The sequence below is a fragment of the Bos taurus genome, chromosome 21 (genome assembly GCF_002263795.3).
Source record: "Bos taurus isolate L1 Dominette 01449 registration number 42190680 breed Hereford chromosome 21, ARS-UCD2.0, whole genome shotgun sequence".
Classification (NCBI taxonomy): domain Eukaryota; kingdom Metazoa; phylum Chordata; class Mammalia; order Artiodactyla; family Bovidae; genus Bos; species Bos taurus.
Window position 1 is genome coordinate 28,441,958 of NC_037348.1, and position 17,328 is coordinate 28,459,285.

Here is a 17,328-nt window from a genome sequence, read left to right on the forward strand (position 1 = left end):
ATGTCCGACCTTCCCACTTTAAGCAACAGATCACCTTGAGGGTCTCTAGAAACAGAACCACACTCACCGTCCCTCTCGGAGGCGTCAGCAGAGTGGATGCTGTCAGAAAGGTCAGGGACATTCAGCAGGGTAGCCCGCTCATCTCTCTGAACCACCATCTTTAACTTGCCCTTAGACCTCTCGATCAGCGTCTTCGCATCTGTCAGTGACATGTTTTCCGTCACGGTACCATTTATCTGCAACAGAAAAGAAACTGTAGTTTGAAGCTAAATGACAAAAATACAAGCATTAACTTAGACATGGACAGCAATATCTCAGCTGCTCCCAGGCTTGCTCTGAGAGCTAAAATATTCCCTTTACACTTTCCTAAACTATCAAAGTACTCCTTCCCGAAATGATAAACCTTCACTACACTCACTACACAGCTGCTCTGCCAGAGGAGCCCACATCACACCCTCTACCTCTTCCTGGTCACTTTCTGTGACTTATGAGCAAACCAATAAAGCTGACATTTCAGTAACATCTGGAGGAGTCATCAAAACCACTTAAAGTGGAACAACAGGCAAATCTGTCTACAAAGTAACTCCTGTTAGTGAATAATATGCTTCTGGAGCTATTAATTCTCCAGGACAACACAACGCCCAAAGAAAAGCATCAGTCTTGACATGCAGTAACAGTCATGGCAGGCTATACCGTCCCCCAAATACTGATTTCTAATTCTTCTTGGAAAAATCCATTCAAATATGAAAAGGAGCTATGTGGTCACACTAGAACTTGTTTCTATTGCAGTTCATCAAAATGTTAAGAACATGACTATACCTTCAATACAACATCGCCTTCTTGAATATTGCCATCTCTTGCTGCCAAACTATCTTGTGAAATTTCCTTCACAAATATATGGCTGGCCAATCGAAGACCATATTCTGAAATAATATATTTAAATGTCTTTAGTGTAAAATCCCAAGACACTTAAATAGAGTTTAAAAGTATGAAACAAATAATCACTGCATAAAGAAAGTTTTTAAGTACAATCAATAAGTTATTGGCCTTCCTGCAAAGAAGACATTTCCTCGTGTCATCAGAAGTTGTCACCATCAGTGTGAAAGCACAGGGCAAGTCCGTGGTCCAACAGCAGACTGACACTCATGCCCTCACTGTGCAGAGAGAGAGGACTGAAGAGAAGACCATCCCCTCTGACCTGTCAGGCTGATGCACCAGGTTCTTGGAAAGTTTAATGATAACAATTCTGAAAACAAATACCCTGGGAAGCTCAATGATTTTAGTGATGACTTGTATTACCATGTGTATACAATTTTTGTTTCCCCCAGTTCCTACAGAAGAGGATTTTGGGTCCTAAACCCATCCAACTCCGAGAGGCATATGCAGAACATCAGCACGAGCCACTAGAACTAGGGCCTGGAAGGAGCCGAGCAGAGAGGGGAGCAGTTAAGGATGCCAGTCCTTCCAGCAGCCAGCAGAGCACCCAGGATGCAGCAGCAGGAACAGGACCTGTGGGCAGGGGAGCAGTCAGAACTAAAGATATTACCAGCAGAGTCCAAAAACCCATCCAGGGGCCTGCAGAGCGATGGACTATTTTTTTAAAATTAGAACAATATACAATCAGTATAATGTCTATAGGAACAAGATTGCTCCTGGTTGTATTAGGAATCTAACTGGGAGCAAGAAAAATAGAAGGGAAATAAGTGTTATTTTTAAGGTGGGCTAAGACTTGCTACTCAGGCTTTTAGAAGCTACATCAAAGTTACAGTTTAACTTAAGGTAAATATACAAAGAGTGTTGACAAACAGAAATAACTGGGACAAAAAAAAAAAAAAAAAGACTTTACAGAATCTACACAGTCTACTCTGTGCTTCAGAAACAGTCATCATATCTCTCAGAAATAAAGTGTTGATTAAAAGACTGTCCTTATTTAGGATTTAAAAATTATAAATGGGAAAAAAAATTATAAATGGCCCATACAGAGATGACTCTGAAATATTTCCTGTATATGAAAGAATCATTTATCCCAAGTATTTCTCTGGTAAATATGAAGGACGTGGGAGGCTCTACAGAGAAAAGCAGCAAGAGGCAGCCCCGTGCTCTGGCAGCAGGGAAAGGATGTCACCGCAGTCCAGCTTCGGTGGAGCTCAGACCAGGCAGTACAGCACTCTGTGCCAGGGGAGGGTCACAGAGGGCACCTCCCCCTCGGCCCCGAGAAGCAAACACTAAAGCTGACGCTCCATCTAAGAAACACTGCCACTAAAGCTGAAGAGTGAGGTTGTGTGTGTGTGTGTGTGGGGGGGGGGGGGGCAGTGGCACAAACAGAATGGCTAAAAACAGACACAGCAGAAGGCATGAAGGAAGACGAGGCAAGTTTGATGAAGCCTAAGTGTAGGTAGAGTCAGGCACAGCAGCGCCCCAGAGGCCCTGTAACCCAAGGAGCAGAACCAACAGGAGCCCCAGGGACGAGCTCACAAGGGTGAGTGAGTCCAGTTAAGAAAGGGCGGTGTGGTGCTCCTCAGTGAGCCCCACCACCCCACCGCCAAAACCCATGTGGGTTGACTTGACAGTAGTGATCATTTTCTAGTGTGTATGCACCTCAAGCATCACACTGCATACCTCAGATATACACAACTTTACATACTAACACATACTGTTTATCACATGTCAGCAACGATGGGAGAAGAGAAGGTGCTGGTGGCCTGGATGAGGGGTGGGGGTGGAGAAGGGAGGAGCAGGACAGCAGGGCGGCTGCACACTCAGCAGACACAGGGAAGCCGAGCAGACAGCGGCGCAGGTAATCATGCCACAGTGAGTGTGGCTGGCCTGAGACACCAGGTGCAGAAGGACAATCAATGGGCTACTGTGTAAGAAACATGAGGAAACATTCCAAGAGGGACACGGGAGTTTTGCTGGAGATGTGCTGAGTCTGAGGGCCATGGAGGACGCTTCAGTGAACAGGTCTGAGCCAGCCGGGACCCTGGGGTGCACACAGGCGTGGGGAAGGAGCTGCACCATCATGAGAGCTCCTCAACACCCCAGGAAAAAATTCACAGAACACTGGAAGGTAGGATGAATATAATGAGCTTGCCAAGGCTACAGAAGGTGGGGGAAGCCCTGACACCCGCAGCATTGCAGAAGCCAAAAGAAAACATGAAAAAATGGAGTGGTGAACTATGAAATGGTGCTGAAAAGGTAAGATACAGACTGGAAATTCCTACTGGATTCAGTGTGACCAGTTCCAGGAGCAGATACCAGAGCACCCACCAGATACTGAAGTGGGGGGCAGTGACTAGTCCTGGGAGCAGGTACAGAGAGGGGGCTGAAGCGTGCGTGGTGAACGAGAAGCAGCATTTCTGAACACAGACCGTCTGACTAAGAAGTTCGTGGACAAGGGAGCAGGAGCTGTGAGGAGGGGATGCTTCAGGTTTCGGGAAAGCAAATCAAAGCAAAGCTGGAGAGACTATTGCGCCTTTTCGTCAAAGCTGTCACACAGTGCTTTCCTGTGTGGGAGAGACACACCCACAGCAGTGCTGCGAGGCGCCCACCAGACTCTTCCGGTATGGACTGTGACTACCTGAGGGCAAGCAGCCAGGCTGCAGCCACAGAGTTTTGACAGCTGCGTCCTTTCCTTAGAGTAGCATCCCAGCTCTCCATCTGGGGCAGCAAGCTGCCCCCCTCCCCAGCCAGCGCTCTCTGCGGGACGCGGATGCAGCCATGACTCAGCCCAACCCGAGCCTGACCACGAAGTCAACACTGCGCTGCAACTGGTGCAAGGACGGCAGGGCACCTCCTACTCACAGAGCTAACCTAACACCCCTACTGGACACGTTATCTGCTACAACAAAAAAGAGGAGGAAACTGACAACCCCTGAGGCCTGCAGTAACAGGATGTGCTTTTAATAAGCAAAAGGACACAAGAACAAAGATAACAAAGGACAACAGAGCAAAGATGTCAAGAGACAGCAAATTTACTTCTCATTAAAATCAGTCTTAAAATTCTCATGTGAAAAGGCTAGATTGGCAGAAAATACCTTCATTCTTCCGGGACTTCACCAGGGTGACTTTGGTGGGTCTAGCAGGCTGACTGGAGGCTACAGACCGCCTGTCAGACCGCGGGGACAGACTCCTCTCCCGACTGGCACTCCTATCTCGGCCCCAGCTCTTCTCGCTCCTCCTGTTTGCCAGGGCCCCACGGCCACTTCTCGGGTCATGCGCTTCCTCGTCGTAACTGTCCTCTTCGTTCTCAGACACAGGCTCAGGATCAGGACGATTTACTGGGATCTGAACTTTCTTCTTCCTTCGAATGGTCTACAAATAAGAAAGGGGACAGTATGAGTTGACAGATGCACCTTCAGTTCTTCGGAGAGGAAAATCACATTTTTCTGGTCTCATATTAATTATGAATAACAGACATAATACATAAATATAACCAATTACTAAGAAACACATTTCCATACTGGTTATCTTTCCTGCTTTACTGGTAAAAGATCTGGTTAAGAAGCACATTGGAATCGAGGGCTAATAAAGTTTTTATTTAATTCAGAACACCTTCTACGTGTAATAATCACAAGCTTAAAGGGGAACTAGTAACTGCTAGTGGTCTGAATAAAGGCAGGAGTGCTGTACCCTTAACACTACTGAGCATCCCACAGAGCTACCAAACCACTGCAGGCCCAACTCCATTCCTTACAAGCTTCAGAATCCATCAGGACCAAGGACCGCAAGTGTCCTGTGGGAACTCTAAGAGGCAAATTCACTGCACCTCCACACTAACACTGGACGAGTATGCTGGAGCTAATAACTTCATGATACTTTATCAATATAAACTGCTCTCAGATTCTCTCTCCAAAATGTGTACCTTCTGGTCCAGGTATGAACGTCTTTCGGCTTTTTCTCCTGGCTGGCTCTGGTGGTGATTAAGTTTCCCTGTCCATTTCTTTCCCTCACTTTCCGGAAGATCAAGGTCTGTGTGCACTGTCTGCTCACAAAGGGGCCGCCTACTCCCTGGCCTGGACCCTGTCTCCCCACACTGTGTACACGTGCTCTCATCAGAGATCTGCAAGATCTCCTTGGGGAACACTCCTGTCTTCTACTTCTGACACCATCATCTACTAAAACTCTTACCTGTCCATCTTGTTTCTGACTCCTCCATGACCTCCTATTCTCCTAAATCCATCAACTCCCTCCTAGTTTCAACAGCCTTCTTCCCAAGTTTGACAAGATGTCAGGCTTGGGTGTTTGAATGATTTTCTGCAGCCCCAGGACACCACAGCCCTGAGCCTGCTAAGTCAGGACCTAGCCGCTCCAGAAGGCCAGCACCAGTCCCTATACTTTCAGGACCCTGTGGCCAGAGACCCCAGGACCAGCCTGGCTACCCTGGGCACTAGTCCTGGACACACAGGATCCTGACTCCATCTACCAGCAGGCCAACACCAGGACCCCTGGCCACACAGCCAGCCACCCAGTTCTACCCACCAGCAGGCTGACACCAGGACCCCTGGCCATGGAGCTTTTTAATAAAATCTGACATCCATGTATGATTGAAAAGAAAAAAAAAAAAAAAAACTCAACTAAGTGCATATAGAGGGAACACAGCTCACATGAAAAAGGTCATATATAAGCTCACAGCTAACATCATATTCAGTGGTGTAAAGCTGAGAGCATTTTCTCTAAGACCAGGATCCCCACTGTCACTCTTTTACTCAAAGTACTACTGGAAGTCCTAGCTACAGTAATCAGACAAGAAAAAGAAATCCAAACTGGAAAGGAAGTAGGAACCTGTTGATGTGTGAGGATGACATGATACCACAAAGAAAATCCTAAAGACACCACCAATAAACTACCAGAGCTCATCAATAAGTTCAGCAAAGTTGCAGAATAAAAAACTAATACACAGAAATCTGTTGCATTTCTATACACTAACAACAAACTATCAGAAAGAGAAATTAAGAAAACAATCCCATTTATAAATTACATCAGAAAATAAAATTCCTGGGAGACAATCTAACTAAGGAGATAAAAGACCTAATTTGGAAAATAGAAAGACACAGATGCAAGAAACTAAAGACAAGAGGCAAACGTGGAAAGCTACAAGTTCATGGGCTGGAAGAATTAATGTTAACACAATCACACCACCCAAAGCAATCTACTTACCAAATGTAATCCCTCTCAAAATACCAGTGGCATTTTCCACAGAACAAGTAACTCTAAAATGTGTATGGAAAAACAAAAGACTGAATAGAAAAACAAACCAACCAACCCAGAAATAATCCTGAAAATGAAGAATAAAGCTGGAGGCAACATGTGTCCAGATCTCAAACTACACTACATGGTTACAGCCATCAAAACAGCATGGTATTACCACCAAAACTGACACATTAATCACTAGAACAGAACAGGAAGCCCAGAAGATGAATCCAGACTGACACGGGTGATTCATCCTTGACAAAGGAGGCAAGAATATATAGCCTCCTCCATAAATGGTGCTGGGAAAACAGGACATCTACATGTACAAGGATTCCACTGGACTACTCTTTCACACCACACACAAAAAATAAACTCAAAATGGATATAAGATTTAAATATAAGATCTGAATCCATAAAACTCCTAGAAGAAAACACAGGCAGTACATGTATCTGCCTCTTCAGGCAAGGGAAAGAAGAACAAAAATAAACAAATGGAACTACATCCAACTAAAAAGCTTTTACACAGTGAAGTTAACAATCATCAAAACGAAAAGGCTGCTGATGAAATGGGAGAAGACATTTGCAAATGACATGACCCACAAGGGGTTAATATCCAAAATATACCAAAATCTTACAAAACTCAGTATCAACAAATACATAAATCAGTAACTCGATTGAAAACTGGGCAAAGGATCTGAATAGACATCTTTTGGAAGAAGACATATAGATGGCTAACAGGCACACGAAAACATGCTCAATATTACTAACACTCAGGGAAATGGCAATCAAAACCACAATGGGCTATCACCTCCCACCTGTTAGAATAGCGATTATTAAAAAAACAAGGGCAAATGACAAGCGTTGATGAGGGAGAAACTAGCACGAGTGTGGAGCAAAGGGAAGTACTCGTGGTCTGCTAGTGGGAATGTAACCTGGTGCAGCCACGACAGAAAATAGCATAACCCATCTCAAAAAATTAAAAATAGAACTACCATATGATCCAGCAAATTCAACTCCTATTTATCCAAACAAAACACTGAACAGAAAAGATGTTTATGGAAACCCCCTGGTGGTCCAGTGGTTAGGGCTCCACCTTCCACACCAGGAGGCTCAAGTTCAATCCCTGGCCGGGTAACTAAGATCCCACATGCCACAAGGCCAAAATAAAATAAGAAAAGAGAGAAGACATTTGCACTCCTATGTTCACTGCAGCATTATTTACAATATCTAAGAAACAGAGGCAATGCAAGTATCCATCAATAGATTAATTGATGAAGATTTGATACACACACACACACACACACACACACGAATACTACTCAGCCATGAAAATAATGTGCCATTTGCAACAACATGAATGGACCGGGAGGGCATTATATTAAGTGAAATAATATGTGGAATCTAAAAAAACAGATGAACAAACCTAACAAGATAAAGATGGAGTTACAGATACAGTGAAGAAATGGGTGGTTGCCAGAGGAGGAGAGAAACAGAAGAGAGAAACCAAGAGGTACAAACTTCAGTTGCAAAATAAATGGGTCATGGGTGTGAAATGTATGGTGTGGGAAACACAGTAACTGTGCAATCCCTTTGTGTAGTGACATAATGTAGCTAGACTTATCTTGGTGACTTTGAAATGTAGAGAAATACAGAATCACTGTGTTGTTAAACAGGGACTAACACAGTGTTGTAGGTCAATTATACTCCCAAAACAAACAAATTTATAGAAAAAGAGGTCAGACTTGTGGTTATAGAGGTGGTGGGGGTGGGGGATTGGATGAAGAAAATCAGAAAGTGTTAAGCTTCCCTTTATAAGATAAATGAGTAGTAGGGGTGTCATGGACAACATAACAAATATAATTAAAGTTGATAAGACTAAATTGTAAGAGTTTTCACCTCAAAGAAAAAAAATCTTTTCTATTCCTTTAATCTTGTATCTCTATGAGGTGATGGATGCTTACTACACATACCATGGTCATCATTCCGTGAAGCCACATCAGCCTGCTGCACCCCTTCAACTTGCACAGTGTTAGCTGTCACCTGTGTCTCAATAAGGCTTGTCGTGTATGAGGACAAACTCTGATCCTGTGCTAGGTCCCCTCTGGGTGGCCGAACCCCCCCACTCTATGATGACATCATCCTCTACAAATTCATCTTACTTCAGAGAATCCTTTCATTTCTTCTGCAATCCTCTCATCTACCTCTAGCTGCCTTAGATTCTGTGGAATCGACTAACAAGGCTGCCCCAGACCGTTCTCTGAGACATCATGCATCTGGGCTGATTTGCAGAGATCAGTCACTTCACATCCCCTCCACGCCTACATGTTTTCAGTATTTCATTTATTTAGTCTTCCTTCCTGGTCTCAAAGACAAGTCCATCCTTCCTCCTCATGAGCAACACCCTTTCAGAAGAGCTTATTCTTATCCCTCCCCTCCTGCATGACCTTTCCTCATCATTTACCACTCCCTGCCCCAGGTACCACCCTATTTACCTCCAGCCTGTCCTCTGCCTACTAACTGGCATATGCATGTGCTACTCATTTCCAAGTCATCATCTTTTCTCTTCTTTTTGTGACTAACTTTATTCAAAGGGCTGCTCCACACTTAATACAATACCTTTTGACCACTAAGAGTGATCCGAGAAGGCCTCTCGGAGGGAATAACATTGAAGCTGAAGGTCAGCAAGGAGCAAGATGCTAGCATGTGGAAAGGACAGGCAGCTGAGGCCTGTGCTGAACACAGGAAAGGCGCCAGCACTGCTGCTCCCAGTACCGCCCTGCTGAGCCCTTCTCGGCCACATCTCCTGTAAGGCACCCCTAACGGCCTTCCTGAGTTTCGCCTCTATTTCCATCTCCTACATTTGGTATTAGAAGCTATTCTGTTAGCACTTTGATCGTCAACTGCTCCCTAGTAAGGTATAATCATATCCATCCAGCTTGTGGATGAATCACAAGCTGGAATCAAGATTGCTGGGAGAAATATCAACCACCTCAGATATGCAGATGACACCACCCTAATGACACAAAGTGAAGAACTAAAGAGCCTCTTGATGAGGAGAGGAAAAAGAAGAGAGTGAGGAAGTTGGCTTAAAACTCAACATTCAAAAGACTAAGATCATGGAATCCAGTCCCATCACTTCATGGCAAATAGATGGGGAAAAATGGAAACAGTAACAGATTTTATTTTCTTGGGCTCCAAAATCACTGTAGATGGTGACTACAGCCTTGAAATTTAAAAACGTTTGCTCCTTGGAAGAAAAGCTATGGAAAACCTAGACAGCATCATTAAAAAGCAGAGATGTCACCTTGCGGACAAAGGTCCATATTGTCAAAGCTATGGTTTTTCCAGTAGTCGTATGGATGTGCAAGTTGGACCATAAAGAAGGCTGAGCACTGAAGAACTGATGCCTTTACACTGTGGTACTGGAGAAGACTCTTAAGAGTCCCTTGGAAACCAAGGAGATCAAACCAGTCAATCCTAAAGGAAATCAACCCTTAATACTTATTGAAAGGAGTGATACTGAAGCTCCAATAATTTTGCTACCTCATATGAGGAGTTGACTCACTAGAAAAGACTGTGATGCTGGGAAAGATTGAAGGCAGGAGAAAAAGAGGGTGGCAGAGGATGAGATGGTTGGATGGCATCACCGACTGGATGGACATAAGTTTGAGCAAACTGGGAGATGGTGAAGGACAGGAAAGCCTAGTGGGCTACAGTCCATGGGGTAGCAACGGGTCAGACACAACTTAGCAACTGAACAACAACAATAACAAGATATCAACAGGGCTTCCCAGGTGGCTCAGTGGGTAAAGAATCTGCCTGCAACGCAGGAGATGCAGGTTCAAACCGTAGGTTAGACAGATCCCCTGGAGGAGGGCATGGCAATTCACACTAGTATGCATGCTCAGAGAATCCCATGGACAGAGGAACCTGGTGGGCTACATACAGTCCATAGGGTCACAGAGTTGGACAGGACTGAAGTTACATAGTGCGTGCACACGCGCGCGCGCACACACACACACACAATACAAACAAAAACAAAGTAACCAACGGAGTCCTCAAAGCTTTCCCTATCATTCCCCCAGGAGAGTTGAGTGTACACCACTCCTCTGAAATCTGCACCTGAAGCCCTCTCCATCTCTGGTTATGTGCATTATGCTGATGATTATGTGTACCTCCCCATGGAGCCTGCTGAAATTCAAGTTCCCTGAGAAGTATTTGCACCCAGTAAGTATTTAACTCACTGAAAAATATCCAATCCTGCTATGATTCTCCATTTATACTATGAATAAACCCACAAAGGCTTGCTGATCATGCCTGATTTTAACACAAATATTTTCTCAGGTTTTTTTTTTTTTTTGATGAGGACCATTTTTAAAATCTTTACTGAATTTGTTACAGTCTTGCTTCTGTTTTATGATTTGGTTTCATGGCTTCAAGGCATGTGGCATCTTAGTTCCCTGACCAAGGACTGACCCCTTCCTCACCCCCTGCACTGGAAGGCTAACAAGCCTTAATCACTGAACTGCCAGGAAGTCCCAACTGTGAAAATTTTGACAAAAAAATTGGGGGAAAATGCTTACTTCAAAACAGCCTAGCTGAATAAAAGATTCAAATATAAAATAAAATAATGAAATTTCATAGGTACCAGAATAAAACACAAGATATACACTCATAACTCTGCTAAGCACCAAACGCTTAGACTTTCGTAAGCACCAAAGGCAGAGTCAAGTAAAAGTCTGACAGATAGGACCGGATAAAAATGAAAACATTTCCATGACGAAACAAGGTGACAGAAAAACAAACCAAAAAATACCATAAACTTATACACACTGAAAAAATAATTGGAAAAACAATGTATGCTGTATATACAACAAAGGCTAATCACCTTAATATAGAAACACTAGTGTGACAGCATCACGATGGAAGAGCAAAGGATAGGAACAGGCAAAGGAACATTATGGGAAATATACACACCACATGATAATCAAATCCACCTGTAATTTAAAAATCCTCATTTGACACAACGAGAGAAGCCACTGCAATGAGAAAGCTGTGCACCACAACTAGCGAGTAGCTTCCACTCACCCCAACTAGAGAAAAGCCCGAGCAGCAATGAAGATCAGGCACGGCCAAAAAAAAAAAAAGATAAGACGCCTCATTTGATGTAAGTTTAGTCCATCAGCTTGGCAGAGACGTCAAGGGCTGATGAAACTGGACTCTCAAAACCTTACTGGTTCTCTGACTGGCAAAACAGCAACCCACGTAGCTCAAGTCATTCATGCCACCTGACTCCAAAAAGCCACTCCCAAGAAAAGGAACTGAATAAGCAGGTACAAAATAACAATTCTCAACACAACTTTTAAAAAATACCTGTGGAAAAAAAAAAAAAATACCTGTGGGAGCTGGACACTTAAATGCCCATGAGCAAGCGGGGGAGGAAGAGTGAGGTGTGCATACACTGAGACACTACACAGCCATGCATCCACACACTCGAGCGTTCACATAGCTCATCTCTGGAAAGTTTCTGCCCATTCACTTCATAATGCTTTTTTTTGGTATGTTCAGAATTTCAGTAAAAATTATACATGTTCAGTACACTATAAACACTTTTTCTATCTTCTCTTCACCTGCTGTTAAACAAAATGAAGCATATTTATGGTAGTTATATTGTCAAAGGAGTTCTAAGATTTTAATTCAATGGAAAAGAAATTTACTGAGCCTAACACCCAGGGAGGGTTTTAGTTAATGGAAAGATATAAACTGACAACCATAAATGTGTAAGAGAACAGGGAAGAAGGAAGACTAGCAGATCAGAAAGCAGGAGGGAAGGAGCCGGTTACTCAGAACTAGGCAAGGGTGGGGAGCATATATCACATCTGAGGTTCTTGCAATGAAAGGCCACATTGTAAGACACTATGGCTTTATCCTCAAACAGTGATGAAAAACTTGGCATCAACAGATGACATGATCCACTCTCTTTAGATGCAGAACTGAACAACTACCCTTTGGTGACTGAACAGAATTCCACCCAACCCTCTACAGCTTCTCCCTGAAGAGCGAAAATATTTGCCCAACATGAGTTCCACCTTCCCAAATGACGCAGACAAGCAGTGAGAGGAGGACTCGGGTTGCTTTGTACATGTGCTGTTTCAAATACATAACAGAAAATCATTGCTTCTTATAAATCACTGCTATGGTGAGAAAGTCTGGAGTACAAATAACAATTTTCCTGGATGTATTATTGATGTGGGGCATACACACTGAACATTCTGCATGAAAAAATAAAACAGTTCCATATTCTAGAAGAATGAAGTTGGAGCTAAAGCCCATAACTTCAGGTACAGGAGGAAAAATTCAATTTATCTAAGGTACTCAACTGGAATATGCAGCAACTCAACCAAAGAACACTTACTCAATTTATAAAAACCAACAATTATAAAAATTAGCCATTTGCTTCTGTAAACATTACAATCTCATGTTGTTATAAAAACTGTGAAAAAACTCTACCATCAATTAGCCAGTCTGCACATGAACCACACTTTAAGACAACATCAGAGTTACAGCTGTAAAAACACAACTACAATGAAAATTCTGAACACACCTGCACATTAGAAGCTGCCTGTCATTTGGAATGCGGTAACTGAATACTGGGAGCGCTGCCATGAGAAAAGTAGGGACACTGCTGCAGAGTGTCCATACCAGTGGACATGGCAGCCTGCACCCAGTGACAGGGCCTCCGACTGGGGGTGAGGGCAGTCTCAGGAAGCACCCCTCTGGCTCTCAGCACAGCTCCCAGAGGTCATACCAAGGCAGGCCTCCTCACTGCTGCTCTCTCCACTCTGCTGGGTCCACTGTGGTTCAGCCAATCTGCTGCAAAGCAGAAGGTTCTCAAGGGACAGGGCAGGACAGTCTCTGCCTTCTGCTCCATACACAGGAGCCAAGGCCTCACAGAACCTCAATCAGGCATTTCAGAGTTTAAATGAAAAAGAAAAGGGTAGCCAAGTGGCTAAGGTGCTCCTCTATGTAGAAATATACATGTATATGTATATATTTTTTTGGCCACATGCGTGCAGGCACCTAGTTCTCAGACCAGGGACTGAACCCATGCCCTGCAGTGAAAGCACAGAGTCCTAACCACTGAACAGCCAGGAAAGTCTCTATGTAGATGTAATTTTTTTAAAGTAGGATTTTAACATTAAATCCATTCTCTGTCACAACTGCCTAGTTTTAACTGTGATTTGAGGCCAGTTACTGAAAGCTGAGCGCTGAAGAATTGATGCTTTTGAACTGTGGTGTTGGAGAAGACTCCTGAGAGTCCCTTGGACTGCAATATCCAACCAGTCCATTCTAAAGGAGATCAACCCTGGGACTTCTTTGGAAGGAATGATGCTAAAGCTGAAACTCCAGTACTTTGGCCCACCTCATGCGAAGAGTTGACTCATTGGAAAAGACTCTGATGCTGAGAGGGATTGGGGGCAGGAGGAAAAGGGGACGACAGAGGATGAGATGGCTGGATGGCATCACCGACTCGATGGACGTGAGTTTGAGTGAACTCCGGGAGATGGTGACGGACAGGGAGGCCTGGCATGCTGCGGTTCAGGGGTTGCAAAGAGTCAGACACGACTGAGTGACTGGACTGACTGACTGAGAGATTACTGAACTTTAATTTCTTACTAAAAACAAGAAAAACAGGGGGAAAAAAAAAAAACTTTAAATATGAAGTAAGAGCATAGCAAACATACGAAAAAACAACAAAAGTACCCTGAACAATTCTAACAAAACAACCCTTACCACTCTCTCTTTCCTCAAACTGTATCACAGTAACAAGGTAGCAACGCTATGTGTTTAAGGGATGACATAAACTTTACCTATTAAACAAATCCTGTAACAGAAAAATACGGCTATAGACTTTAAACGGATTATATGTCAAGATTTCACCTAATTTAAGTGTTTTTTTAAAAAAAGGAAATATTAAGCCATAAAGAAGTAATTATTTAACCAGGAATTCCTTCCTTCCTCTACAACCAAAAAAATCCTGGAATCTGAGCTTTGAGAAAATACACACCAGTAACAAAACGTACCACCAGTATCAGAAGAGGTGCTCTATGTGTAAATAACTTGAACTACTGTCCCAGATTTTATTTTCTTAAATGGGAAGAATGAAATCAAACACCAAAAACATATCAACAGTGCAGCTGGTACCTTTATAAAGTTAGAGGTAAAAAACACTTACTATTTTTGCATTTTTCCCACTTTTCCTTAGTTGCTGAACAGCAAACGCATGCTCAACATTATCCATGGAGACTCCATTAACCATTGCCACCCGGTCATTTTCCCTAAAGAAAAAAAAAGATCAAAACAACATGTTAGACAGAATCACACAGATAAGTTTATAAAGGAGTTTTCAAGATAGGATTTTAAAAAGATATTCCCATTATGGGCTAATTAATCTATCTTCAGATCAATAATTATAAACATGTACAACTATTTTCTTTCAGATCACCCACAAGAAATGTTTAGCAAGTAACTAACCACAGGTCATTTATTATTTACCTATTAATACAAAGGTTCCTGAAAGGATTGAACAGGTATACTGCTGTTGTTGGTCAGTGGCCAAGTCATGTCCAATTCTTTGCAATCCACTGGACTGTAGCACGCCAGGCTCCTCTGTTAATGGGATTTTCCAGGCAAGAATACTGGAGTGGGTTGCCATTCCCATCTCCAGGGGATCTTCCTGATTCACGGATCGAACCTGGGTCTCCTGCATTTGCAGGCAGAATCTTTACCACTTGATCCACCCTTGAAACCCTGATCAGGTACTATAGCACACAAAATGACTTCTGCTGGTACAGTTACATGCATTCAATGACACTAAGTCATAAGCCTGGAAAAAGTTATTCTATCTTTAAAGATAAAGCCTTTCTCCTTCCAGTTTTCTTTCAGTCCTCCTAATCATACTCATGTTTTTGCAAGTGCATTTTTTGCCTCTCTTCAATCTTGCTAATCTTCCTGCTTAACAAGAAATGGTAAGACTCTTAGTGAGCAGCTCCTGAAGGCTAGATTCTACTCCAAACTGAGTAACAAGTTTTATTTTCACTATCTTTATTTTTTATAGCGACCTACTTAAGGTAAGTGAAACTAGCTTTCCATTTATGACAGATAAGCATAAACACATATTAATTTAGAGGAATCACTAGCATGATGTGCTGGTGGCAGAGGGCAGGAGAGTACCTGTGACCTGGTGCCCACGAGGAGAAAGAAGCACACTTACTGCAGCTGTCCTTCCGCAGGCCCCCCCTTCAGCACATCTGAAATCACGATGGAGGTTTCCCCGCTCTGGAAATGTGGATTATCTCTTCCACCAGATATTGCAATTCCAAATCCAAATCCAGGAGCCTGAAGTAACAATTAGAGTAAAATGTCACTATCAGGTCATCGTCTACAGTCAGTCCTACACAAAACACTCCTCACTTGTCCAGACACGCACGAGGATGAGAGATCCTGGTATGGGAACACAGCTCTAATGATTGTAATGCTGGGTGGAACAGAAAACTGAAAACTGCCAACCACGCCAATGTTAAGAACTACCACACACTTAAAAATTCTCAACACTGAAATTCTCAATTCCTTTTGGCTTATCAGAAGGTTTCTTGAGGGAACTGGCAGTGCCCCAGTATGATCACCACAAACACTGGCAAACAATTCATAAATGACTCTTATCTGCAACAGAAAGGAGTATAGTGTTGGTATGTGCTACAAGATGGGGAACCTGGAAAACAATGCTATCTAAAGGAAGCCAACTACGAAAGACCACACACATATACAATTCCTCTTATACGAGATTAAAGACCAACACGTTTAAGACAAAGTAGACTGGTGATCTGCTGAGGGCCAGGGTGGTGGAAGGAGACCCAACCAGTCCATTCTAAAGGAGATCAACCCTGGGATTTCTTTGGAAGGAATGATGCTAAAGCTGAAACTCCAGTACTTTGGCCACCTCATGCGAAGAGTTGACTCATTGGAAAAGACTCTGATGCTGGGAGGGATTGGGGGCAGGAGGAGAAGGGGATGACAGAGGATGAGATGGTTGGATGGCATCATTGATTCGATGGACGTGAGTTTGAGTGAACTCTGGGAGATGGTGATGGACAGGGAGGCCTGGCGTGCTGCGATTCATGGGGTCGCAAAGAGTCGGACACGACTGAGCAACTGAACTGAACCGAACTGAGGGTGGTGGAGATGGATGGAGAGATGGGGGAGGAATGGTTTATGAGTACATTATTTCTTTTTAGGGTAATGAAATGTTTAAAAAGTGGTGATGGTCCTACAGCTCTGTGACTAAACTAAAAAGTCACTAAATTATACATTTTAAAGGGTGAATTGTATAGTATATGAATTACATTGCAGTAAAGCTACCGCCCACCCTCCCCAAAATAAGGCTAATGTGAAAAACAAACAGAAAAACATCTGGGTGGCCAAAGTAAAGGCAACTGCCTGAATTTATGTTTCCAAAATAACACAAAGCAAATCACTAGGCAAAACCATACCTTTGGTATAATTCAGAAAAAGAGAATATCCAAATTTCAAAACAGCTAGACACAGGGCTCAAATTTCAAAAATAAATAAAATAGGAAATATTAGAAAGAAAACAACTATTAGTACGCAATGAGAAAACGTAAGAGACTACAGAACAAATTCAAATAAATGGGATAACTCAGATAATGGAAAATTTTGTAAGGAAATACAGATTATTGAAATTGACTCTATTAGAAATTACATTTAAACAACCCAATTTCTGGAGAAGAAACAGAGATAGTTATGAGGAAATTATCTCACAAAAAATACCAGGCACAGATATTTCACAGGGGAATTCCACCAAAACATCGATGTCCAGAGAGCCTTGGAACTCCATGAGTTGTTCCAGAGCATTCTAACATTAAAGGGAGATTTCTGAACTCTTCTCAAGAAGCAATTATAACACTGACATCTAAATGTGATAATGACTCCCCATGATCAAAATAGAGCCCCCTCCAAATAGTACAGCCTAACACCATTTTTAAAGGCCTACATCATATAAATACACCATGACAAGGTGGTTTATTTCCAAAACTGGTGTTATTAGGAAAGCCATTATAT

The 17,328-nt window shown here is 42.9% G+C and overlaps 1 protein-coding gene across 9 annotated transcripts in view; it reads right to left on the reverse strand.

The window, feature by feature from the left end:
- The window catches only part of TJP1 (tight junction protein 1), a 259,306-nt gene that overhangs the window by 43,236 nt on the left and 198,742 nt on the right, over positions 1-17,328 (reverse strand). For all 9 annotated transcript variants that reach the window (XM_024982006.2, XM_024982009.2, XM_024982004.2 and 6 more), the window contains 5 exons: positions 15,464-15,588; positions 14,426-14,528; positions 4,035-4,311; positions 820-923; positions 68-236 (listed from right to left, as the gene is read on the reverse strand). In XM_024982006.2, coding sequence (XP_024837774.1) covers positions 68-236; positions 820-923; positions 4,035-4,311; positions 14,426-14,528; positions 15,464-15,588 — 778 coding nt within the window. The remainder of the gene's footprint in view (positions 1-67; positions 237-819; positions 924-4,034; positions 4,312-14,425; positions 14,529-15,463; positions 15,589-17,328) is intronic.